The sequence below is a fragment of the Prionailurus viverrinus genome, chromosome B4 (assembly GCF_022837055.1).
Source record: "Prionailurus viverrinus isolate Anna chromosome B4, UM_Priviv_1.0, whole genome shotgun sequence".
In the NCBI taxonomy this organism is placed as follows: domain Eukaryota; kingdom Metazoa; phylum Chordata; class Mammalia; order Carnivora; family Felidae; genus Prionailurus; species Prionailurus viverrinus.
The window spans coordinates 107591842-107606806 of NC_062567.1; the positions used below are offsets into that span (position 1 = coordinate 107591842).

General features: G+C 36.6%; 1 protein-coding gene across 6 annotated transcripts in view; it reads right to left on the bottom strand.

Moving 5' to 3' along the window:
• Window positions 1–14965, bottom strand: part of CEP290 (centrosomal protein 290) — a 90765-nt gene that overhangs the window by 1043 nt on the left and 74757 nt on the right. For 5 of the 6 annotated variants that reach the window (XM_047866139.1, XM_047866136.1, XM_047866137.1 and 2 more), the window contains 9 exons: window positions 14266–14400; window positions 12805–12891; window positions 10974–11138; window positions 9839–9961; window positions 8211–8383; window positions 5462–5603; window positions 4222–4295; window positions 3599–3693; window positions 195–274 (listed from right to left, as the gene is read on the bottom strand). In XM_047866139.1, the coding sequence (XP_047722095.1) occupies window positions 195–274; window positions 3599–3693; window positions 4222–4295; window positions 5462–5603; window positions 8211–8383; window positions 9839–9961; window positions 10974–11138; window positions 12805–12891; window positions 14266–14400 (1074 nt within the window). Of the gene's footprint in view, window positions 1–194; window positions 275–3598; window positions 3694–4221; window positions 4296–5457; window positions 5604–8210; window positions 8384–9838; window positions 9962–10973; window positions 11139–12804; window positions 12892–14265; window positions 14401–14965 lie in introns of those variants that run through there. The other variant, XR_007153873.1, reaches the window with a different exon arrangement.

The window sequence follows — 14965 nt, forward strand, 5'->3', positions numbered from 1 at the left end:
TGTAGCTCTTCAGTATTTTTAACATCGATAAATATAATGAACTCTGAAATATTAAGGTCAAAATATTAAGTATATTATGTAACCCCAGGAGTTTTTAGGATGCATACTTAAAACTCATAGTGTTCATAAAATTTGTTTTTAACAGCTATTTTCACAAAACATTTATAATATTATAATTTGATAAAATTAATTACCTTCAAATACTGCTTTTCTATATCTGAGGTTTTGAGCTGTGTCTCTAAATCTTTTACCTTTTCCGTTAGTTGATCAAGATCTGCCAAAAAAATTATAAAAATTAGATTCCACTTTTCCCCACTCTGACAAAGGATTTATTTTAGAGAACATAAGTAGAAAACTTATGAAACCAGAACCTGGAAAAATATGGCGTTTTATGACTGGAACACTTTTCAGGATGTGAATACTGTAATGCTCCCTCTCAGGTAATTCTGTAGCAGACCAAGAGAAAAGGAATATGCTAGGTATTAAATGTGTAGAATCAGTTTAATTTTTACATGGAGAAATTATTTTCCAGAAAAAAAATATAGAGCCAGGAAAAATTGTTAGGTACTCAAAGTACAGCAAAAGAGTAAGTAGACTGTTTGTTAGGGAAGGGGCTCTAACCCAAGTTGGGTATCAGCCAAGGCTCCCGGTATCCAACAGTACTGGCTGTTCCGTATCGGTCAATACACATTTACTGTGTAATTACTACATGAAAAACTTGGTAGGCAGTGTGGAATAATACACCCTAAATACCGTGGTTGGAAAACATTAAGTACACAAATAGAGCACAAAGGCTTTAATTTATTAGATTCTTACCACCCCCCTCACCTGGAGTTAACATATCTCTAATTTTATAATGAGAATCAGTGGACATGTAGGATTTATTTAATTGCCCTCTTTGCTAGAACCATTTTCTTTAAACACTACATAGGTCATATTTTGCAGCCATTGAAGGGTAAAATTTTAAAAGTAATGCTCAAGTTTGAAAATATAATGGGCAGTTGACATTTTCATGAATGAGATAGGAAGCATATTTCTATTAAGGATCATTTGGAATGGTCCCCTAATTATAAGTTGAAGACAGGAAATATTTTCCTCATCCTTTCCTTTGGGAATAGAGTTAGCAGAACCCATATTAATTTGGAAAGCAGAGCAAAATATTTTTCAAAATTTCACTCACCTTTGTAGAAAGTGCTAATGATTTTTTATAGAGTTGGTTCTTAATCACTGGGATGCTATATGTTACAAAGATTAGTAATGAAATAGTGCAGCAAAAGTGATTATTATGTATATCACTTCCTGAAAGTTAGCTTAATGATATTTGATAGCTTGATAGAAATGGTGAATTCTGTTCTAAAGGATTATACCAATTAATAACAATACTTGACTATTTCATACAACTTTTTCAATATTCTCCCACATATTCTTGTTGCTACTTTGTATTTAAATAGTGCTTTAGGATTGCCAAGACAGTTTTGGTTTGATTTTGAACCTTAACAGTCTTTGAAATATAATAGGTATCCTTATCTATCTTCTTTAAATAGATGAAGAATATAGGGTTCAGAAATTTCCTCTCAGGAAAGTGAGGTTTAGAGAGAACTAGCCTAATGTCAACAGTATTAACAAGTCTTTGGTACTGTGCTAGTCTCGTACACTAAGCTGGCTGCGATAAGAGATCCTATTGTGGGGCACCTGGGTGGCTTGTCGGGTAAATGTCCAGCTTCGGCTCAGGTCACGATCCTACAGCTTGTGGGTTTGAGCCCCACGCTGGGCTCTGTGCTGACCGCTCAGCCTAGAGCCTGCTTCAGATTCTGTGTCTCCTCTCTCAGCCCTTCTTCCTGCTCATGCTCTTTCTCAAAAATAAATAAACATTAAAAAAAAATTTAAGAGATCCTGTTGAGAGAGACTGACTTGACTATTTTTAGTTGCTTCTTGGCAGTAATACAGTTTCTGTCATTGATAGCAGAGAACAGTGAGGGGCTTTGGAGTTTCAGATTTAGGTTTCATCCTACTTCTCTTTCTAGCTGTTGTGACCGTGTTAGCCTCTTTAAGGTAAAGATCACAGGTGAAATGAAGACAGTGGTACCCACCACACAGGGTTATCAAAGTTATGAAATCCTTGTTAAAGCACTTAGCATAGTGTCTGGTACAACTCCTACATGATAGCTCATACACAGTAGTAACAAGAATATGTGGTGGAATACTGAAAAAGCTGTATGAAATAATCCAAGATTGTTCAGATATAAATTGGTATAATCCTTTGGAACAGAATTTGCCATTTCCATCAGGCTATCAAATATACATAATGAACAAATGATTCTTGTTTACAGTGATGTTCTAAAAAGTCAACATGAACGATGAATTAGTGAATATTCATAGGGAAAACGTACATACATATACATACTCAGATCTCACATAGATTAAAATTTTAAATCCTGGAAACAACTCATTCTGGTCAATTTTTTTTTTTTTTTGTTAATGTTTATTTTTGAGAGAGAGAGACAGAGTACTAGTGGGGGAGGTGCAGAGAGAGAGGGAGACAATCCAAAGCAGACACCAGGCTCTTAGCTGTCAAGCACAGAGCCCGATGCGGGGCTCAAACTCACGGACCGCGAGATCATGACCTGAGCTGAAGTCGGATGCTCAACTGAGCCACCCAGTGGCTGACTGAGCGCCCCTGGTCAATTCTGTTGTGTTTTTAAAAAATTTGTTCAGAAAAAGTTCAGAAGTATCAAGTGATTCTTCTGAGGCTGCCTCACTAGTGTCAGAATTGGGATTTAAACCCTGTCCAACTGGCTCCAGAACCAGTTTATCACCCTATGCTGTACTGTCTCATACTGTCTCCATAACCTCATACTGTCTCTCATCTATATGAGAGCTGAAATAAGAATGCAGAGCTTCATTTTGTTGCATCTCCTCTGAAAAACACGGGTCAAAAGTTAAATTTTTCAGTGCTGTGTATCTGCAAAAGCACCAGGGGTACTGGTTTTGGGGGTTACAAGTAAATTTTAGTGAGTGGCTGAATTCACAAATACAGAATCTGAAAATAATGAGGATCAACCATTAATTGTGTGTGTGTGTATACATATATGCACATATGCATATATGTATACATATGCACACAGCAGTAGAATGATTAATCACTTCTGAATAGAAGCATGTAGAAGGCTAGACTTTGTTTTACTTTGGAAAAGTAGAAAAAATATAGGCAATGTTTACTATATGTAGTTAATTTTAAGTTAATAAGATGACAACATTTAGAAGATAACGTTCAGAGGGTTTAAAAGGGCCTATACTTAGAAAATGGAATCAAGAGACCTAGTATTCATTGCTTAGCATTGTATCATGATTAAATGTTAACACCATATGGAACACAAAGAGAAAAACACTTGAGCACCTGCTACTCAATATTATAAACAACTTAAAGGACTCAATAGGAACATTATTGTTGCAAGAAGCAAAGAGCTCTAAAAACCTGTTCCAGCGATTTGACTTTATACGAAGACAGTCATCAAAAATCTGAATAAATAAAAAAGGCAAACCCTAATTAAAACACGGGTTAGCTCACATGCTATAAGTATATTATAAAATACTTTACCAGATATGGTGCTTTCAGCTCCACTTTGGTCTTTGTTAACTTCTAACTGATGGATTAATTCTGCCTTTTCTTTTTCCAGCTGTCTATTAGCTAATCTAGAACACAATGATTATGTATTAAAACAATAACAAAAACCAGACATTGCTTCATAAAATACAAGTATTTCTTATAAACTGTGTGATGTGCATTGCTTATAACTTGCTGATAGTTATAAAGGTAAACATTTATTCATTTACTCTCACTACTGTAATGCTACCATTCTCAAACTGAGGTCAGAAAATGAAAATTCTTTAAGTTTTGTAAAGTCTGATCTGATATCATTTTTAAGAGTTTTCCTGTTGGAGGAACCTCATGGGAGTATTCCACACAGAATCCGGAAAGTAAATCATTTTTTTTCATTAATTAATATTTGCCTCTGGGCAAATTAGGATCTGGTTGACCCTGTTTTGTTTTTTTTCAGCATCTATTATGTAAAAGAGTAATTGGCATTAGAAGGATGAAATAAGACTGATAAGCCTGTTAGGCATCAAGTTTGAAAAATCCTAATCTCTAGATATAGCAAACCTGGTTATATCAAAAGATTTTTTTTTTTTAAATGGTAGTCATATGAACAGATAATGTACCTTAGAACTTGAAGCGCCCGTTGAAGGCTCTGCTCTGTCTCAGCACCTTCAGGAACATGTTTGAGAATCTCAATCTTTGGGCACAATAAAAAGAGAGCAAAGTTTGATGTGGAACTAGAGTTTTAGAACGATACATATTTTCAGTAAAGCATTTTGAATGTGGGGTTTTCCAAAAGCACATATGAGCACTTATCTATGGTGTTCTATTCACTAATCATTCGATAATTACTGAGTACTGCTTGCCCAGGCACTGAGGATATAGTAATGTGCCAGAGGAAGGAAGGACTATCAAGAAGAATAACTCAGGGTAAGAGGATGGAGAGCCATGGAAGGTAGATGAAGGGCTAAGGAAGGTCTGAGGAGCCTCTGTTTTATCAGAGACCTAGGGGGCTATGAAAATATTTCTGTACAGAGGCAAACAAGTGCAAGATCCCAAAGCTTGAGTTTGGCCAATTCAAAGGACTCGAAGGTCAGTGTGAATGAGGGAAAGCAAAGATGAGGCTAGAAAGGAAACCAGATGCCGGACCACATAGGTCCTTATAGGCTATGCACAGTACTTTAGAATTTTACTCTGGGGTAATGGGGAACCACCAGAAGACTCTGAGGACAGGGTGCTAGGATTTTCTTTATACTTAAACGGCTGACTCTTCAGCTATGTAGAGAAGAGATCAGGAATAGGGACAAAGTGAAACAAGGCAAGAGTGGAAGCAGGGAGGCCAGTTAGGAAATTGTAACAGTTCACATGTGAGAGAATAGCTTAGACTGACAGTGTTGGAGGTGTGGAGACGTCAAATTTGAGATCTATTTTGAAAATAAGAGCTGATGTTATTTAATGACAAAGATGGGGTGCGAAAGAAGGAATTGATAATCTATGGCTTTTGGCTTAAACAAATGGTTGAGTGGTGGTGCCATTCACTTAAGAGGGGCCTTATAGGGGAGGAATTAAGAGTTCCATTAAAAAAAAATTTTTTTAAATGCTTATTTTTGAGAGAGCTTGAGCAGGCGAGGGGCAGGGAGAAGGGGGAACAGAGGATCTGAAGCCGGGCTCTGCACCGACAGCAGAAGCTCCATGCAGGGCTTGAATTCACGAACTGCAAGACCATGACCTGAGATGAAGTCAGGCACTTAACCAACTGAGCCACCCAGTTGCCCCAAGAGTTCATTTTTATATACATAAGATAATGCCAAGAAGTGGCTTGAGATGAAATGCATTATTTTCTCATAAAGAAAAATTACTTGCTTGTTGCTCAAGGTCTTCAGTGTATTTCTTAGCTTTTTGTTCCCTCTCTGTTGCTTGTTTTACAAGCTGTTTAAGATCAGTAAGGTTTTGCGTTTTTTTGGCAATGTCAGTTTCCAATTCTTTCAGCTTGGTTTCATACATTCTAAAAGTAAAGAAAAAATAGTGTAGACATGGAAATAATTCATTGATTTAAAAGCCAGTTCAAGTCATTGCACTAAAAATAACAGAGTATCTTACACTGCTTCTTCTATTCAAATCTTTTACTGCTGCATATTTACTTAGCATTAGGTGACAACAAGGGATAAGTACCCCTAATTAACAAGCCAATTAAAATAGAGGATTTAGGTGTTTCCCCGAGGTTATAAACAAGGATGGAGCCTGTTTGATCACTAGCAAAAAGATTACAATTAGTTTTTTTTTTTCAGTCACAAACCAAAAAACTGCAATTCATCAGATTATCAAATTCTGTATTATTGGGTGGTCTCAGAAATATACTTAAAGATCACAAACTAAGCAGTTCATACATCTATTATGTATACCTGCATAGAAGCATACAAAAAAAGGTACCCAGGTAGAGCAAAACCAAAAGGACACTATTGGGAGAGGAAAAATATGCAAAAGCATGGGTGAGAAAATGGCATATGACAAAATCTGAATAGATCTGTAACCTTTAAAGAAATGACCAATAATTTAAAAAAATCTAGACTCCAAAAGGAAATTTTAAAACATTGAGCCAAAATGATTTTAAAAACATATCATACCACCTTAAAGGGAGACAACGCTTATAATATTCAAAGTTTCCCACAGAAAAGAAAAAGAATGCTTTGGCAACAAAATCAGGTAAGGACATTACAAGGAACAGAAATTATTATTTCAATACATTCAAATGGTTTTGTTTTTGTTTTTTACATTTATTTATTTTTGAGAGACAGAGCACAAGTTGGGAGGGGCAGAGAGGATGAGACACAGAATCCGAAGCAAGCTCCAGGCTCTGAGCTGTCAGCACAGAGCCCGACGCAAGGCTTGAACTCACTAACTGTGAGATCATGACCTGAGCCAAAGTTAGACGCTTAACCGACTGAGCCACCCAGGCGCCCCTCAAATAGTTTTTGGTAAATCTGAGAAACCATGATCAGAGAGGAGTGTTCTTAACCTGACAGACTCCACCAAAGGGATGAAATACCAGAAACTTACTCCTTCTCTTCATTCAATTCTCTGCTCAAGTGCCACCCAATCTCTGATCACCCCATATATAATAGCTGTGGCATCACCCGGCCTGTCTTAGCAGTCAGTATAAGGACTGATGACAACAGATGGCATTGGTCTGTTGAGTAAATAGAACATCTATGAAGACTGCAGCATGGAAGAGACCTAATGTGTCAAGGGTCCCAGAAGAGATCTCTAAACACTTTACTGAGGTGGGTGTATAATCCCAGCTGCAGATCTTTTTTTTTTTTTTTAATTTTTTTTTTTTTCAACGTTTATTTATTTTTGGGACAGAGAGAGACAGAGCATGAATGGGGGAGGGGCAGAGAGAGAGGGAGACAGAATCGGAAACAGGCTCCAGGCTCTGAGCCATCAGCCCAGAGCCCGACACGGGGCTCGAACTCACGGACCGCGAGATCGTGACCTGGCTGAAGTCGGACGCTTAACCGACTGTGCCACCCAGGCGCCCCGCAGCTGCAGATCTTAAACAAGTTTTGTTTTTTTTTTCTTTTGAATTTAGGGAGGTTCTTGAGGTCAAGGATCAGACAGGATTAGCCTTAACTCTGTCAAGTGGATTCTACATAATTTACATAACTTTTTCAGGAGTTTACTGAAGGCCTTACCCAGTGCTCAGTTACCTGTACAGTGCACAGATTAAAAACACACGAATTATGTATAAGGCAAAGTCCTCTTCAATTATGGTTAAGTATCACCCCTCTCAAATGCTTATAAACCCTTTTCACATTAATAATCTTTTCTGTAGCTTCACAGAACCCTTTTCAGAAAAGGAAAGACAGACGACCATCTCCATAGATCAAAAAAAACAACAAAACTTGAACTCACAGAAGAGATGTAATTTATTTAAGGTCACAGTGAGAATTAGGTATTCCAAAGTCATGGAAACCACCTGGTTCCACAGGAACCAGACAAAGTCGGCCTTTTAGAGATACATCTAACGTGAAGCAGAGTGTGTGGCATGTAGTATGTACTGAGTATATTATCTGCTTAAAAAATCTCAAAGTAACTCAAAATCCCTTCTGAGTCTACGTGTGATTGTAGAAGGAAATAAAGGACCAACCAAGAACTCTACTGGATAGAGTCGGTGGTTGAGCACCTCAGCTGGGGTCCAAGCAGACAAAAGAGACCCCTTTTCCCTGCTACCTGTCACACATTATTTCCTTTTACCCCCTCGCACTAGCCTTCTCACAGAGTTAAGAGAGAACTGGGAAGCGGGGGAGTGGATTCTGAGCGCTCTCAGTACTGTGTTAGGAACCAAGGACCCAGCTCCAACACCCTCAGCCCAGCCCCAGCCCCAGTGTGTCCATATCCTGCCACCCACATTCATTAAATGTTTGAAGGAAGAAAAAAACACTTTTTTTTTTCTGTCCTAGCACTGCCAAAAGTATCCTATTAAAGCAAACAACCAAATAGTTCATCAGGAAAGAACTAAATTAATCAGAGTGGTGTCCTATTCTTTTGAAACAATAAAGGCAGCATTGGAACTGATTAAACTTTGTGCAGATGATAAATTATTTGTTCCTACCTTGTAACAACAATTGATTTCCAGCTCTTGCTGTCAGCACCTTCAAGCTGTGGACCTCTACTTTCTGCCAACTGTAATCTCTTGCCAGTCTCTTCTAGTTGAACTGTCATCTTCTCATTTAATATCTCTAAATTATTCTTAGCTATCCGCAATTTCTCTGCAGCTTCAGTCTCCTATCATTAAAGGCTAATTAGTACATGATGACAAAACAATACTGTTCTCATAGATGCAATATATTCAAAATTACCACCACAAATTAGAAAACAAAAGTAACCTGGAGCTCTAAATGCTGATTAAAATTCTAATAAAAATCCAATGTTTCCTTTACTCTAAAACAGCAGTATGATCATAATAATTAGAACAACAGATGATGTAAACCAGGTTAGAAAAATACATTTGTGGGCACGTGGGGTAGCTCAGTCACTTAAGCGTCCAACTCTTGATTTTGGCTCAGGTCACGAGCTCACGATTTGTTAAGATCGAGCCCCACTTTCAGTGCAAAGCCTGCTTGTGATTCTCTCTCTCCCTCTCTCTCTCTGCCCCTCCCGCACTCATGCACCTGTACTCTTTCTCACAAATAAACAAACATTAAAAAAATACATTTGCAAGTATTTTACTCTAGCGGTTGCTTTAAGTTTGTCATTTTTGGTGTGTCTGTGTGGCTCAGTCAGTTAAGCATCGACTTTGGCTCAGGTCATGATCTCATGTTTTGTGAGTTGAGCCCCAAATCAGGCTCTGGGCTGATGGCTCAGAGCCTGGACCTGCTTCAGATTCTGTGTCTCCCTCGCTCTTGGCTCCTCCCCCACTCGTGCTTTCTCTCTCTCTCTCTCTCTCTCAAAAATAAAAACATAAAAAAAAATAAAAACAATAAATTTGTCATTTGGTTACTTTACATTTGTCATAGTATTTATAGAATAATGGGATAATGTCTTAACACACTTAAAAGAGGTTTTGTTTTGACCAATATTTGAGAGACCTAGCTATGAGCACAAACTATGTGTAAGTACCATAAATTATTTCCACTAGTAAACATCCATGCAAAGCACACTACCACTACGGCCTCACAATATATTCAGATACTATTGTAACCAGTTTAAAAATCTCAATTTCAATTTATTCACTGAATCATCCATATAAATAACAACACCTAGTTGTCTGGGGCAAGGAATATATTTTACGACTTAAATAGAAAGGGATCTTACTATTTAACATAACCGTTTCATATATTCCTTACTCTATACCAATCATTGTTCTAGGCCATGTGCACAAATATTAACTCACTTAAGTCCCACAGCAGCTCTGTGAAAGAGATATTTATGATTCCCAACTTCACAGACGAGGAAATTGAGCATTAGAGAGGGGCTGGTAGCTTGTCCTTGTTTCCACAGCCAGTTAGTAATAGAGCTAGGATTTGACTCCCAGACATGTGGCTTCTACATTATACTGCTTCTTAATTTTTGTATTTTCAATGTTCCTCATAGTGAAAGGATGGCAGCCAAAAAGATACAATTCCTAAGTCTCTGAATATCTACTTTGAATAGACATTCTCATCAAATTTTTCATTCACTTTTTCAAAGATATATTACTTAAGATAAAAAAGTAATTATAGTTAGTAAAGAAAGTCATACTTTTTTAAGTTCTTTACGAAGTCTTTCATTTTCAGCAACAATTTTCTCTGTGCCTTTGGTCTTGGATTCATAGTGCATGCTCAACTGACGTCCAAGATGAACTTTAAGTTTTTCTAATTCAGCCTAGTAAAAGATAAATTATACATTATCGGAACAAGGAAATAAAAGACGATCCTATAAACTCGTAAAACTTAATCCATAACAGTTTTAGAGATTATTTTTGATAGAATTAAAGTTTTCCCTTTCATACTGGTCATCTAGAGCAGAGGTTCCCAACCTTGGCTACACATTAGAATGAGCTGATGACTTAAAATCACAACACCTATGGTAGGACCCACCCCAAAAGAATCTAATCAATGTCAGGCTTGGGGGCTTAGGTACCTGCATATTTGAAAATAGACACTAGTGAGTGAGAATGCCAGAGTGAGAACCATTGGTCTTGAAATAATAAAATGCCCGAGTGGAGCTACTCTAATTTCTCTTGGCCTTGTCTCCGACAGGTTTTTCTGTATATGTAAAACAGTTACTGCATCTCTTAAAACCGTTTTAAATAGCAGGAATATATTTAAAAATTTTCCTTAAAACATGGAAATTATGTTGGGGTGCCTGAGTGGCTCAGTCAGTTGGGCGTCTGACTTCGGCTCAGGTCATGATCTCGGGGTCTGTGAGTTCAAGCCCCGCGTCGGGCTCTGTGCTGACAGCTCAGAGCCTGGAGCCTGCTTTGGATTCTGTGTCTTCCTCCCTCTCAGCCCCTCCCCTGCTCTCCCCCCCCCCCCCCGCCCCCAAGAATGAATAAACATTTAAAAAATTTAAAAGAAAATGGAAATTATAATGGTGAAAACATTCCATGCAAATTATCACATTGAGAAACTTAACAGAAGACCATGGTGGAAGGGAAGTAAAAAAACAGTTACAGAGAGGGAGGGAGGCAACCATAAGAGACTCTTAAATACAGAGAACAAATGGTTGATGGGAGGGGGAAGAGGGGGAGAGGGGAAAATGGGTGATGAGCACTGAGGAAGGCACTTGTGGGGATAAGCACTGGGTGTTGTGTAAGCGATGAATCATGGGAATCTACCACAAAACAAGAGCACACTGTATACACTGTATTTTAGCCAACTTGACAATATATTACCTTCAACTTTTCATTTTCCAGCTCAATATTAGCCATTTTTTCACTGGTCAGTACTCCTGATGCTTTTTTCAACTGTTCATTTTCCCTTTGGACTTTTTCAACTACTTTTTTCATTAAACCAATGGTTTTTTCTAGTTCTGGAATTGTCTTTCCACTTCTACCAGACTACAAAAGAATATATTAACTTTTTATTCAATCAAATATCTGAAAGAGTATGATATCAAACACCAACAACATAACACACTCATTATTACATTCATTTCTGATTCCTAACATTTGAAGCCAAAACTTGTATTCAATTTATCATTACAATAACCCTATGCAATAGGAATTATAATTCTTACTTTACATACAAGCAAATCAAGACTCAGAGAATTTGATATTCCTAGTCAGGTAGCTAATGAGTAACAGCTTAAGTACTCTAAATTTGATGTCTGTTCCAAATGAATAAAGCTAAGAACCTAAATACTCGATTTAGCTAATGTTCTTTCCAGTATACCAGAATTCTTTTTACATGGGAAAAAAAAAAAACAAAAAACCACAAAAGAAGAGTTGTGTCATTAAAGAGCTCATGAGTTTCCAAATTTGAATTGCAGAATAGAGGTGATTTTCTAACAATGGCCACTGATTAAGAAATTCAGTTTCTGTCCAGTATAAATACAAGAGACATCTGCAATTAAAAAAACCTAGTGTAGAGTTATCAACAGAGATAGGTCACCAATTAGGAAGTTCAACTGCTTATGCTTTAAAATAAAATAAATAGTTGAGTAAAATAATCTGCTTATTTTTTTTGCATTTTAGTCAGTATTCACACTATATAATGAATAACCTTATAATACATAATTTTAATACATACTATCATAATTAAAAATCAAATTAACCCATTTAAAAAAATTATTAATGTTTATTTACCTTTGGGAAGAGAGAAAGAGAGAGAGAGAGAGAGAGAGCATGAGCAGGGGAGGGGCAGATAGAGAGGGAGACACAGAATCTGAAGCAGGTTCCAGGCTCTGAGCTGTCAGCACAGAGCCCGACAGGGGGCTCAAACTCATAAATTGTGAGATCATGGCCTGAGTGGAAGTCGGATTCTTAACCAACTGAGCCACCCAGGTACCCCCAGGTTTTTATTTATGAAATGAATGTTCCTATCAAGCTAGATATTTGTTCTGAATACTTTTTTCTAATAACAACTCAGTATTTTCACCAAATCTGTCACATATTTAATGTTATTACTTGAATAAGTTTTAAAATTGATTGCTTCTATCTGTGTCCCTTGCTAACATGAAAACAACAGGGGTTTAAATCTTTGGCCTGGGCCTCAAAAACAGCATTTATTCATTGTAAAAAATGAATACAAAATAACATTAGAAGAAAAACCTAAGAATAAAAAAACCTAGGAAACATTTACAGAGCATTATACTAAGAAGTTGCCATGGAAATCATAAAAAAAATAGTCACAAAATGTTAGAATTGGACCAAGGAGCAGTGAGTAGTTACCTTAATGAACAGAAGGAAGATTCCTAGAAGTTAAAGGTTTTCAAGGTGTGAAGGGAAATGCAATGAAAAAAGATGATGTGGTGTCCAGTTGAAATAAAATGCTTGTTATATGTGACATGTTACAGCTTGTTAATGTTAAAATACATTAATTTGAAACACAAAGAAAAGCTTAATGATGTTTTACATTGTAGATCTGCAGAATAAAAACCAAGACTACAGGTAAGTAAAGGTATATCACTACTGTTTTGATGTATCCAAACTTTTTTTGTTTTTCATTTCCAGCTTATCACTGCTGAAATCAACACAAATATATGTCATATTCTCACACACTCACCCCTCTAACATGGCCAAGTTTCCGCTCAACTTCTGCTTTTTCTTTCTTAAGAAATTCACACATTTCCTTCAAATCTCTTACTTGATTCTGAAAGATTAAAGCAAACACATAACAGTTTAACATAGCTATAGCCACTGAAAAGGAAAACAATTCATTTGAACTATCAATTTCTTCAACTATATAGCCTAATTGAACAAGGTCTCTACAGCAATAAGGACTTTGAACTAAGACATATGTTGAAGTGCAGTGATACAAGAATATTTTATATGTAAATTTCAAGAAATATTTTCCACATTACTGCCTTTATATAAATGTAGTTTTTTTGTAAATGTTTATTTATTTTGAGAGAGAGTGTATGTGCATGTGCATGCAAGTGGAGGAGAGACAGAGAGAGAGGGAGAGAAAGAATCCCAAGCAGGCTCCTGTGGTCAGTGCAGAACCCACGCGGGGCTCAAACTCACAAACTGTGAGATCATGACCTGAGCCAAAATCAAGAGTAGGACACTTAACTGACTGAGCCACCCAGGCACCCTTCCAGTTTTAGAACTCTGATTTTAACCACCCCATAAATGACATATATAGATCCTTATCCAGATGGTAGAGAGCAACAGCTGATCTAATAGTATGGGTTCTAATAATGTAAAAATAAGTGTTCTAGAAGAAGGACATAACTTAATTATATCATTACCAGTGGAATTAACAGACTGCTAATATTCCAGGTTAGAAAACAGAACTGAAACAATTAGACAGCAAAAAGAAAAAGAGATTCCCATAAATAGGATGAGATTTGGAAAACCAAAGATAAACTTCTTATAAACATCAAAACAAAATTCCTAAAAGAGATAATTATCCTAATTTTTTAAGCTTAAAGACTTAATTTTTTAAAGAAATATCCTAATTAAGAGTGATAATTGTTTTTGAAATATACCAACCATCCACTTGGCCTCAGGACTTTGAACTTGCTATTTCTGTTGTCTGGAACTCTCTTTCCAGTATTTGTATGACCCACTTCCTAACCTCCCGTCCTAGCTCTCTGATAAAATATTTTATTAAGAAAGCCTTCTTAATTACCCTATTTTAAATAGCAATTCCATACATTCCCAACCAACCCTCCCCCCACCACACACACCTTTCACACCAACCATGCTTTTCTCCTTACCACTTAACATCAAATTAACATCAGCTGACATAATGCATATTACTTATTATCAACCTTTCCCACTAGAATATAAATTCTATGTGTGCAAGAAATATTTTGATTGCTGTTTCCCAGCACCTAGAAGAGTACCTGACAACAAAGTAGGCTTTCAATAAATAATTGTTACATGAACAAATATAGAAAATATACCACTACCATAATATTTTATGAATATGAGTTTCTGGCATTTTCATAAACTAATACAAAGAGGGAGAAAAGGTTTTCAGGTATTAGATTTCTTAACTAAAGAACATTAAATTTACCTTTAATCTTGGCAAATCTTTATTTGCTTGTTCAAGCTGAAATTTTAGTTCAATATTTTCAGATGACAGCTTTAAGTTTTCCCTCTGAAGCTCTTGTTCTCTTTGACAGTGTTCATCTGACTCTATTCCTGAAGTCTTCAGGAAAATAAAGTTAGGAATATTTTTAAATGTTAGTAATAAAAGTTATATAGGACATATTGGATAAGAAAACCTAAAATGGTACACTTTCCCTCAAAAAATATGAAAAATTAGAGAACTCTAAAAAAAAAATGACCCTAAAGAAGTCAGAATATAAAAATTGCAGGAGAAAAGGTAATACAGTTTAATATAGACAGCACAGTGAAGTATGTCTTAAAAACATCCACACATATAATGTCTACATGTATGCTCTTCTAAGACTAATTTGTGCTAATTTTTCCTGTCCAAAAGTAAAATATGACTATTATTTGTTATGGTTTATATTATGCCCTAAATCCTACCCCACCCCAAAATTCATACGTTGAAGTCCTAATCCCAGTACCTCAGAATGTGACCTTGTTTGGATATAGGGCTTTTCCAGAGGTACTCAAGTTAGGGTCATTAGGGTTGGCCCTAACCCGGTATGAGTAGTGTTCTTATGAAAAAGGGAAATTTTGATACAGAGATATGCATAGAAAGAAGATAATGTAAAGAGGGCACAACTGGCCATCTACAAGCCAAG